The 12,681-nt window shown below is 35.6% G+C and overlaps 2 protein-coding genes across 2 annotated transcripts; one reads left to right on the forward strand and one right to left on the reverse strand.

Moving 5' to 3' along the window:
• Positions 1–4,499: 4,499 nt before the first annotated feature.
• On the forward strand, positions 4,500–5,012 carry LOC138888526 (uncharacterized mitochondrial protein AtMg00810-like). The gene has a single exon (XM_070170400.1). The coding sequence runs from the start codon at positions 4,500–4,502 to the stop codon at positions 5,010–5,012; it is 513 nt and encodes a 170-aa protein (XP_070026501.1).
• A 981-nt stretch (positions 5,013–5,993) lies between these two features.
• LOC104232347 (uncharacterized) lies at positions 5,994–6,967 on the reverse strand. The gene is made up of 4 exons (XM_009785526.2): positions 6,829–6,967; positions 6,641–6,739; positions 6,379–6,546; positions 5,994–6,299 (listed from the first exon to the last, which is right to left on the reverse strand). Exons 1-4 carry the CDS (start codon positions 6,925–6,927, stop codon positions 6,180–6,182), a joined length of 486 nt encoding a protein of 161 aa, XP_009783828.1. The 5' UTR covers positions 6,928–6,967; the 3' UTR covers positions 5,994–6,179.
• Between the last annotated feature and the right edge of the window lie 5,714 nt (positions 6,968–12,681).

Here is a 12,681-nt window from a genome sequence, read left to right on the forward strand (position 1 = left end):
TCCCTGACAGCTCCTCTCTATTTGGTTGTTAAAGTGGCCTAATCTCTTATTCATTTATTAAAGCATGGGCAGCAGGAATATAATCTGACAGCACATGCTGTCCAATTATTTAAATTCCTTAATCAGCTGACCAAGCACATGCTGTCCGAAATCTGAACCAAGTAAACATGCCATCCATTTAAGACCAAAGTCTGAACTGCCATTATAACTTACCCCTAAATGTTTTTTTTGATTCCAATTGAACAAAATCAATAGGCAACACACTTCAGTTCCTAAGGGAATTCAAATACGATCACAGCAGAAACAAACAGCATGAATCAAATTGTTACCATTTAATGGCTGAAACTAATTGACGACATACATCGACTCGACTATATTAATCGTAACAGGTAATAATCAGTCGTTTATATAAACAATACGTACAGGGTCCTGAATGGCTTCAGACAACTTTTGTTCAATTACTAGGAACCTATATGAATTAACTATTGGACGACTAATCTAATTGACGAGCATGTATATCACCAGATGTATTCACATACACAAAAGAACAAACGACCAAATAAAAGGTCTTTGACAGAGATGGAAGGAATTAAGAAAAATACCAGAAAATACCAAACAAACACAACAACACATGCTGGCAATCCTCAAACAGTATTCAAATAAAACAAAAAAGAAAAGAAAAATTTACTGAAAATTTTAACAAAAGTCAAACCAGGTCCGAATCATATTTGGCCTTTTTGAAGCCGAACAAATTTTAATCGGGGTGTTCTCCCTGATTAAGGTCTATTAGACCTAAAACCTCTATTGAAACTGGCTGGATTCCCTAGGTTCTTGTGTTCTAGGGTTTGGATCTTCAGATTTGAGATTCTAGGAGTTGTGGGTAGATTCGGACCAAACCAAGCTTGGTTTGGTCACGAGGGAGGTCAGGGGATTGTCTGGTATGAATATAGTGTAGTTTGGTGTAGATCGAGTTTTGTCTCGAATCTTCAAATCAAGATTCGAGATGAAGGAAGGTGATTCGAGGCTAGGGGGTAACAGATTCGGGTTTGGGGTGGTGAGGTGCATCAGGGGTGTTAAGGGGGTGGTCACCTGCATCCTTGCCGTCGGGTTCTGGTGAAAGGGAAGCCATGGCGGCTGCTAGGGTTTCGGGGTTTAGGGTTTGGTGAAGAAGACGAGTGAAGGGGGGTTTGGATATGGGGCGTGGGGTATGACAGAGGGCTTATATACGGAAGGGGAAGATAAATCGGAGCCGTTAGATCAAGTGATCTGAACGACTTGGATCTATTGGTGATGGACGAGACGGGGTCGTTTGGGTTTAAGTGAGGGGTTGGGTTGAACCGGCTAAACAGGTCGGGTTACGGGTGCGGATGTGGACCGTTGGATGAGTGTGATTGAACGGCTCAGATCAGACGCCTTATGCAGCGTCGTTTCGGGATGTGCCTGGGCAGGCCTGGTTTGGACCGGATCCTTGGGTTGGTTTTGGGCCTCACTTTGGGGCCCAATCAGATTTTCCCCACTTTTCTTTTTGATTAACAAAATTTAAAATAAAATTCCTAAATAAATTGTAAAAATTAAAATTAAATTAAAACAAAATTACACACATATTGGTTAACACTTATAACAACTAACACACATTTTAACATTAAATACAAATCACTCAATGACAAGACATATGTTTTTTGTTGATTTTCTTTTCTTTTTGGAGTAACTTTCGTGAAGCAAAAATCACGTGCTTACACATATGACCAAGCTCGTAGTCAAATTTTAATGAAGACAACTGAACCCACACTTAATTAGGCATATGCACTCATAACACAAGATGAGAGTCAGCAATGTACAGGAGGTGGAGTTCTAGGTCACAAGTCAGATCCCTTAGCCATGCAAGCAGGCAAAGGTCAAGGATTTCGTGGAAGGAAACAATTTCTGCAGTGTGAACATTGTCATATGAGAGGACACACAAAGGAAAACTGTTATAAAATAGTAGGATACCCTGAAGATTTCAGAAGGAGGAAAATATACTGCAAATCATGTGGAAGGTTCTGTGAATCATGAAGAAGGAAATATGGCTCAGAGTTCACAGGGAACATCAGGCACATCACAAGCTAAAGGAGGAGATCACTTCTTTACAGAAGCACAATATCAGCAGATTCTAGGTCTATTGAGAGACTCGCCACCAAATGACATGAAGGTACAGAATCAAGCAACAACTGCAGGTATAATCACTGCATTATCTTCTAGTGTCCATGTCCCAAACAAAAGGAATGATGATTGGATTGTAGACTCAGGAGCAACACATCACATTTCATCTACCTTAGATTTAATGAATGATGTAAGAAGAGTAGATGACAACATACAAGATAAAGTGATATTGCCAAATGGTGTCACTACAAAAATTGAACATGTGGGGAGTTCATATTTGTCAGATATTGATAAGCTATAGAATGTACGACATGTCCCTGACTTTAAGTTTAATCTAATGTCAGTGTCCAAGCTAACTAGAGATATAAAATGTGCTGCCATATTTCTGCCCACACTGTGTGTATTTCAGGACCTTTACAATGGCAGGGTGAAGGCGATTGGTTAATAAAAGGAAGAGGAATCAGACTTTTAGCAGCAAATGTGAATGTAGAAGGTTCAAGTGCCGAAACAGCTTACTTGTGGCATGAGAGATTGGGCCATGCTTCTGTTCCTGTAATGCAGCATGTTCCTTTTTTGCATAATAAAGTAGATGATAATATGCAGAATAAATGTACTGTTTGCCCTCTAGATAAACAGTCTAGATTGAGCTTTCCTAACAGTGAGAAAAGGAGTGCTAGAGTTTTTGATTTAGTTCACATGGATGTATGGGGACCATATAATAAGAGTACTCATGATGGAAAACATTATTTTCTTACAGTTGTAGATGATTTCTCTAGAGCTACTTGGATTTTCTTGATGCAGTATAAAAGTGAAACTATTGTTTTTTTGAAGCAATTCATTTCCATGGTCAAGACACAATTTGATACTTGTGTTAAGGTTGTGAGATCAGACAATGGTAAAGAGTTTTTCAATACACAGTGGAATAAATTCTTGCTATCTCAAGGAATCATTCACCAAAGTAGTTGTGTGTATACACCCCAGCAAAATGGAGTAGCTGAAAGGAAACATAGACATATACTGAATACTGCCAGGGCATCGAAGTTTCAAAGTCATGTTCCAGATATGTTTTGGGGGGAATGTGTACGAACTGCTGTTTACTTGATTAATAGACTGCCTACCAGGATACTAAATGGTAAAAGCCCTTATGGAATGTTGTATGGTAGAGAGCCCTCAATATCACATTCAAGGGTTTTTGGGTGCTTATGTTATGCCACAAATTTGACCCTAGATGATAAATTTGGTGCAAGGACTAGACAGACTGTTCATATGGGGTATTCAACTACACAGAAAGGCTATAGATTATATGATTTAACTACTAGAACTTTTTTCATTAGCAAGGATGTATCCTTTAGGGAGAATGAGTTTCCATTTAGGAAAATGACACAAAACTCATTTACAACTAATGATTTTGGTTCTAGTTTCTTGGAGACAATTGATGTGCAGGGTCAACCAGATGGACTATCAGCAGGTTCATTTTAGGTTCCTCTTCCTGCAGACATAGGTACCAGTTCACCAGCAGAGGTTGGCAGTATTGGAGTAAGTACTGAAACATCAATATCAGAAGATCTAGAAGGACCATCAGTATCAAATGAAAATCATGATGCTGTTGTGCTGGAGAGTGTTGAAGATACAACTGCTGGTTCACTTACTCAAGATGGTGTCAATGAAGATATTCAACATGGGGAAGACACACTCAGGATTCAACCTGTTTCTAATGCACCAACACCAACTAGACAATCTCTAAGGGCAAAGAATCCACCTATATGGCAAAGAGACTATGTGCTGCAGACACAGAAGCCCTCACAATGCAATTATCCAATCTCAAACTTCCTATCCTATGAGAAGATATCACCAAAATATAGAAACTATGTTTCAATTTTCTCAGTCTTGAAGGAGCCTTGTAACTTCAAGGAAGCTGTAGAAGATGAGAGATGGATCACAACCATGAAGCAGGAGATACAAGTACTAGAAGATAATAAGACTTGGGAGGTTGTTGACTTGCCACCAGGTAAAACCCCCATTGGATCCAAGTGGGTGTACAAAATAAAGTACCAAGTAAATGGAGAAGTTGAAAGATTCAAGGCACGACTAGTGGTAAAAGGATACAATCAACAAGAGGGATTGGACTATCATGAAACATTTTCTCCAGTTGCAAAGATGATAACTATTAGGTCTGTGATAGCTCTTGCAGCTGCAAAGGATTGGTCCCTGTACTAAATGGATGTCTTTAATGCTTTTCTTCAAGGAGATTTGTTTGAAGAAGTCTATATGGATTTACCACAGGGTTTTCAAAGGCAGGGGGAGCAGAAGGTGTGCAAGCTAAATAAGTTCATATATGGTCTCAGGCAAGCATCTAGGCAATGGATTTGAAACTCACAAAAGCATTGGTGGGAGCAGGCTTTGTACAAAGAACTCATGACTATTCTATGTTCACTAAGAGGTCAGGCAAGGATATTGTTATCATCTTTATCTATGTTTATGATTTGCTATTGACTGGAAGCAATAAAGATCTAATTAATGAAGCTAAAGCAGTTTTGCATCAGCAATTCAAACTCAAGGACCTAGGAAAACTGAGGTATTTCTTAGGGATTAAGGTATTGAGTTCTAATCATGGGATATTACTTAATCAAAGGAAATACAGTTTGGAGCTGATTTCTAAATTGGGCTTAAGTGGTGCCAAGCCAGCTTTAACACCACTTGAAATCAATCAAAAACTTACAAGTATGGAATATGATAGAGCTATTGCGATACAAGATAAAGATCCCTTGGCAGATGCAAACAAGTATCAAAAACTGATAGGGAAATTGCTTTGCCTGACAGTTACTCGACCAGATATTAGCTATGCAGTCCAGACCTTGAGTCAATTTATGTAACTACCTAAGAAGTCACACATGGAGGCTGCTGTTAGAGTAGTGAGATATCTGAAGGCTACACCAGGAATGGGAGTTCTATTGAAGCGAGGGAATATAGATACATTAACAGTTTTTTGTGATTCCGACTGGGTAACTTGCTCAATGACACGAAGGTCTTTTAGTGGGTATGCAGTCAAACTTGGTGATTCATTAATTTCATGGAAGTCTAAGAAACAACACACTGTTTCACGAAGCAGTGCTGAAGCAGAATATCGTAGCATGGCATCAGCAGTCTCAGAAATAGTGTGGCTGTTGGGGCTATTTTCAGAGTTGGGAGTACATGTCCTTAAGCCTGTTACACTATTCTGTGACAACAAAGCAACAATGCAAATAGCTACGAATCCTATTTTTCATGAACGTACGAAACACATCAAGATAGATTGTCATTTTGTTCGTGAACGTATCAAGGATGTCACCTTGGTCACACAATATGTTTCTACAAAGGACCAACAGGCAGATCTCTTCACCAAAGGGCTTTCATCTGTGCATCATAGTTTTCTACTCAACAAGCTAGGAGTGTTGAACATCCTCCACCCTCCAGTTTGAGGCGGAGTATTGGAAGTTAGAGGATTAGAAGTTCGATTAGGAGTTAGTTATAATTGGGATCCAAATGTAATTACTAGGAGTTAGGGGGGTCTTTTATTATTTAGCTTTCACAATTAGTTGTATATAACTAATTCAATTAGTACAATAAAAGCAGTTGGAAAATTTCCCAAATTGCCTTTTCTTCTTCCTCACGTGTGCAGAGCTCTCTAATGGCAATTTCTAACAATACTTATAACTGCATATTCAAACTTTGTGATATTTTCTTCTTTCATTTAACATATTTTAAAGCATTCATCTCCGAGTCTCCCTGTTATGTACGCACGTATTCTGGTGATCATTAATCAATCTAATTAATTTACGGCAATGTAACTAAGAGAGGTCTTTTGTAGCACACAACAGAAGTTGTTATTACATATAATATAAATCCGACACAAGGAACCTTAAAATTAGTTGCTACCACACAACTTAGAAAGCCACACAAAGTTGCTACTACACACACTAAGAAAGCCTAAACATAACTTGCACAGTGCAAGTTTTATTTCCTAAACCCACTTAATTAAAACATTAACACAGTACTCATTCTCACTGAGGTGTAAACCTTCCCCTGACGTTCGCCACAACAGGCTGATTATCACCATATTCATCTTCGCTACCCGCAAAGTAGCCGTTCACTAAGTTCACCATGATATCCTCCCCGGTATCCTACAATAAATTTGTTAAAAGCTGGACAATCACTACTAGAAATCTGGGAAGCTATAATAATAAAACTGGAGGAGCTTACAGTGGTGAGCTTCCAGCCTCCATTGAAGGCGTATTGTTGGGGAACCAGCCCCTCGCATTCAAACATCATTAGAGGCATATAAATTCCTCCCGCTGCAGCTGCGGCAGTAAATACGGATTCAGAACCAGGAACCAACTTAACTGTTCCTACTCTTTTACACCCCTTGCACTAAATTAAATAATGTGAGAAACTAATTAGAGATGAGAAAGAAAGGTGGATCCAAGAAATGATAAAATGAAGTACAAATGCGATTTTGTTTTACCTTTATAACGTGGTTTACTCTCTTACGTTTATGGTACACAACTTCGCTGGGGTACACACACTGTTCTTTCGATACAATGTCACAGTTCTCACATTTGAGCTGGAACGAAAAGAAAGAAGTAGAAAGTAAGGATATTTGCTCTACTTAATTCTTATGAACAAAGTGATCAATCTACAGTAAAATTTAACCCGAAAGAAATACGGCATGTTTGGATCATCAACTCCATCTTCAGGAGTCATTTCGACAATGTGGGTCAAGTTAGCTGTGATTTCAAGAAGATACTTCATCTTCAGCTTGCTCACTGCTACTTAGTTTATGAGAATTTACTTCTGGTTTTGAGTGAGAGGAGAAGAAGGTTTGCATGCACACTTATATAATGAAAGAAACATGAGTAGGTTTTATTAAGGAGATAGAGACATCTTGCATTGGTGATAGCTTTTGCAGAAGCCTTCTCTCGATATAATTGCGTGGCAAATCAAAATAAGTAAGAAAAATGGTATTTGCTACATTAGAGATAATGCTTTTATTATGGAAAACTGTTTTCTTGTTTGGTGAAAAAAATGTCTTTTATCAAGTAAAAAATCTCTTTACATCAACTTTCTTTTTATTTCTTTGTTCTTCAAATTAAAGTATCAAGTAAATATTATTGAATAAGTTTTCGAGTAATGAAAGAATATTTTACCGATGAAAAAATAAACATATTATTTGGTGAAAGAAAATATTTATCGAGTAAATATTATTAACATGGCACAAGGTTTATTCACATATCATAAGTTGGATGATCATTTGAGAACTTGAAGGTTTAGTGGGTGAATCATTCTGACACTGAAAGTTGATCTTTCGACTGAAATAGTTTTTTTCAATGTTGGTTAAGCTGGATAATTTTATTGCTACAAAAAATTCAAAAAATAATTTTATTACTATGTTATTGTCATAAGTTGGATGAACATTTAAGTAATTAACATATATTATTGCATGACAAAGAATAAACGTCTAAAACAAAAATCAATATTGAGTATACCAAAGTACAAATGCTCTTTCACTGAGAAATAATTATGCTCTTACCTTTTTTGGGTAATACTTGTTCTTTCACCAACGCATGAAGTACCATCGCCTTTTGGGATGTTGACATTTGACGTTTGTATGAACATTAAGTAGTATTATTTTACTTAGTTGTTGTTGATTCATTAATGCAATTTGAGGTAAATGACATGTTATGTACTTATAAGGAGATAGAGACCACCTTATACATGAGATCAGAATATCTAGTTTCGGCCAATCTTGTTCCTTTTATTTGCCACTTCCATTTTATTCTAATTATAAGAATAATCTCATGTCAAACGTGGATAATATTTATGCTTAATTTTTTTTAGGGATTTAACTTATATAAATTGATAAAATAAAAATAATATACACATTATGCTTGTATATAATTATTCCGTCAGAAGAAAAAGAAAAATTCAGTGTTTTACACCTGAATTAGTGATTTAGCAGCAGAGATGCCAGGAATCTCTCCTCTGCAGTAGATGATAATAATGGGAATTTAAATTTTGAGATCAAAGTACTGTGAATGATGTCAAGGAAATATTTCAAAGTTCAGCCCGCATGATTACATCACTTTGCTTAGGAAATCAAATAAGCTGTCGTATGCCTGAGTTTATTTTCTCTTTACCGGTTTCCGTAGCTAGTTATTTACTTCTTTGTTTTCCGATATTCAATATTCGATCCGATTCACAATAAGTGACCAATTTGCTTTGAGCACACTATTAAGGAAATACTAAATTCTAGACAAAAATAGTTAGTATGACTAAACTACCCTTAATTAAATATTGCAGCATAGTTAATGTGAAGAGAAAACGACTTTTTAGGGATACGTACATGAGAATAATTTTGGAAAAACAAATTGGATTGTTTTTTGGTTATATAAATGGACACTTATTTTGGACCAAAATAAAAAAATAAATTAGTCACTTATTGTGGACCGGAGGGAGTAGCAACTTTAGTGTATTTTATCAATATGGCTTCTTTTGTTGTGCCACAAAATGTTTTCAGGAAGCCAACAAATGAGATGAATTGTTACAAAACAAAATAGATAGTGAGAGGTGAATACTTGAAAATTTAATTAAGAAGTGAAAAGAAAAATACAGGAAGATAGTTTAACTAATTAACTATGGTAATATTCTTTTTCTTTAAACTTCTGTCTGGGGGTGGATTATATATGGATAGGACTTCCGAGTTTTGAATTCTGTTGTTAACTTGTCAAAAGAACATGAATTATACGTTGACATTAAAAGAATGAAAGGAGGATGTTGGCCAAGTGAAGTTGGTTTTGAAGATTGACAAAGAAACTCAAGCATGAATCAGGTCTATTTACAGTGTACACAAATATGGGCAGATTAAAGCATAAGGGATGCACGTGAGGGAGATAAGCTTAACTTGTTATATCTGATATTTCCTGATCGAAAAGATTGCATTGTAGCACCCCAGAAAATTTCGAAGTACTTAAGCGCTATTAAGAAAGTTGAAGTGTGCTAATTATATTATTTCGTGTGCAGACGACTATTAATATGATGGATATTAATTTGGATATGATAATAAGTGTATGAGACATATTATAAGTGATGTGGGGTCTAAGGAGAGCCCTAATTCTAAGCCAAGTTGGAAATTATAGAGTAAAGTTCCAAATGAGTACTCACAAAACCAAACTTTGGACGAGCATATATTCATGTATATAAGGAATTATGTGATGGACAAACTATCAAATGAAAGATATTTGAATCTAGTTTCTAACGCTTCAAACCGTTTGTTATTTGGACATTCCTACAAGACGTTATGACCAAATTTAATTTCGCCTAAATTTAAAAAAGAAATCCCAATAAGTGCGGAAATTTCTTCCTAAGAAAAGTGATACTTGATAATGAATCATGAGTTTAAATCTTTATACACTTAAAGTGTAGAAAATGTTTTAATATATTATCTAGTTACTTAAAAGAACACTACATACAACTGCCACAGTTAGAATTAGTAATCTTACCTGAATAATACAATAGGACTTGCATTACACTGAGTAAATTTACAGTGATAGTACAATTTTCACATTATCAATTTATATAAATTAAGCATAAATATAATCCAGTTTAGAGTTAAGATATATTATTCCTAAAAATTAGAGTGAAATTGAAGTGTCAAATAATAGAAGCAAGATTGGCTGAAAATAGCTAGGTATTCTTGTCGTGGTCTCAATCACCTTAATAAAGTTCATGACCTATGTAGCCTGCAAGATGGCTGTACCTCCATCTGAATTATTAATCAACAACGACTTAAGTGATGGGGAAAAGAGTGTTACCAAAAAAAGGAAGAGTATTTTTCCTAGAGAAATGTAGCATTTATGGTATATTGAAAGTTGATTTGTTTCTTCTTCTTGTAGTTGTCCTAGTCATGCAACTCAATGGGAAGAGACATTAAGGCCGCTCAAGGTTTGGTGTCCAGTATTTTATTTTCGCTTTGGAGTCTGTAAGGTTATAACTAGCGGCCCAAATAGGAATTTTCTTCATTAGGGCTTTTAAGTTGGAGTACAAAAACTCCTGTTATACCCATTGTGGTCCTATTTGGACTTTTCTTCATCCGTTGTTGTCGAGAACTTGATCCAACTGAGCTTAGGAAATAGGAATAAGTACGTAACCTGCATGATTCCTGCCCTCAAATATGAATTACTACAAATGGTACCTTTGTTGGATAAAAAAAAGACAAGTCATACCAAAAAGGAAAAAAGTAGTAAGAACACATTTCAGAGGATTAGCCTTGGTATATCGATAATTAATTTTTATTGTCTTAACTCTTGTTATGCAATATTAAATGGGAAAGAAACGTTAATAACATATAAGTGTCAATTAGCCCATACTGCCATTTTAATGCTAACAAATACTACTAACTAGATATTTCCGTGTGTATAAAAAGAAAATCCACTTCCGTTTGTATAACTTAGATATATACCATACCACGTGAAAATCTTAGATATATACCAGCAGCATATCAAAAAATAATGAAGAGGCTTAATTTGAATTTCTTTACTTTAGAAAATTATACCATGCATGCCAACAAGATAATAAATATTTTTACCTAGTTCGATCCCCTTGATATAAGAAGCTCTTAATTTAGAGGGAAAGATCGTCTAAAATTTGTGCTATGGCATATGTTCAAATCCTTATAATTATGAGAATGTTTTTCGTTTGTACATATTTAAATGTGCGCCTTAGGGACTGCGGTACGTATGAGAATATCGAGTTGTATAAAAAAATTACTTAAACATTGTCATTTTGGGATATAATGTATGTTTATACCTGGAGTATTTTGCTGTCCATGCCATGCACTATAGATACTGTCATGAGCCGAGAAAACATCATTTCATTTACGAATGACTCAAGATGCATTGAAGAATTCTCTATGCATAGCTCTAGTTTTCGAGTTGGTGGAACAAGAATTTCACTTGGATCTTCATAAATAAGAATACCCTGCATATTGTGCAAAGCCCAAATACCAAGTTAAACAAGTAGCGCAATGCATAAATCAAGTAATTAGAACGATAATTCGTCCAATTCACAATGGAGCAAACTGAAGGGAGAAAACAATTCGATAGAGATATGAATCCAACGTAGGGGTGGCAAAAACAACCCAAATCCATTTGACCCGCCCAACATTTAATGGGTTGGGCATGAAATATATTTCATGATGGGTTGATTTGGGCATAACCCATCTCAACCCATAGAGAGATCTTCATTTATAGCCCATCGGGCAAAACAAATATCAACCGGTAGCCTACAAATTGACTCATACAAGTCATAGCCTAAAAATAATGACAAGAGCTAGCCGGAAACTACATTGAACGAATTCCCTCGCTGGAAAATCCTAGATCTCAGAAGATCTGAACTTTTACCCGTTAAAACGACAGTAAAACGCCGGAAAATCCTAGAATCGGCCAGATCTAAGAAGATCTGGACTTTTACCCGTTAAATCAACATCAAAACAAAAGAAAAGGGGGTGTGTGCAAGCATCTATTACCAGCAGCTCAGAAAAAACAAAAAAGCAAAACAATTGTAAAAATGGAGAAAGAAAAGGTGTCTTTGGAGTTGAATAGGTTCTTGTACATCAACATATTTCAGTAGCAGCAACATATAGGGAAGAGGAGGAAAGCGAGAGGAGCAGTGTGTGGCAACGAGAGAGACAACCTTGTCATCTTTCTCTAATTTTCTCTTATAGTTTCTGTAAATATGTAGATAATATTTTGAAGATGTTTGGCTAAAAATTTAAAACTCCGGCGATCTTGTTACCATTTTCAGCAACCGTGAGGCCATGGACGTCGGTGGCTGGTTTCTCAATGAGAGGAAGAACAGAGGAGATGACTATGAAAAAAGTTGAAATATCTATAAAATAGACTGGTATTATACAAAAATTATACAAAATAGACTGTCACTATACAATTTATATACAAATAGACTGTCACTATACAATTTATATACAAATAAAGTGTCACTATACAAAATATATACAATAATAGAATGTCATTATACAAAAAATATACTAAATAGACTGTCATTATACAAAATAGACTATCACTATATAAAAATATACTAAATAGACTACCACTATACAATTTATATACGATTAGCTCTCCCTATACAAAATAGACTGTCACTATACAAAATAGACTGTTACTATACAAAAAATATACAAAATAGACTGTCACTATACAAATAGATTGTTACTATACAAAAAATATACAAAATAGACTGTCACTATGCAAAAAATATACAAAAATAGTCTGTTATTATAAAAAAAATATACAAAATAGACTGTTATTATACAAAAAATATACAAAAATAGACATTTCGTATATGACCTGCATTGCATATTTCATTCAATTGTTAGCTAATACTTAGATCCAGAAGTACATTTAAAAAGGCAAAAAAAGGGTTGCTCTATCGCGCCAGGTGAGGGTCAAACCTATGACCTTCAACTTAGGAAATAGGCGCTCTAACCAGTAA

The sequence above is a fragment of the Nicotiana sylvestris genome, chromosome 3 (genome assembly GCF_000393655.2).
Source record: "Nicotiana sylvestris chromosome 3, ASM39365v2, whole genome shotgun sequence".
NCBI lineage: Eukaryota > Viridiplantae > Streptophyta > Magnoliopsida > Solanales > Solanaceae > Nicotiana > Nicotiana sylvestris.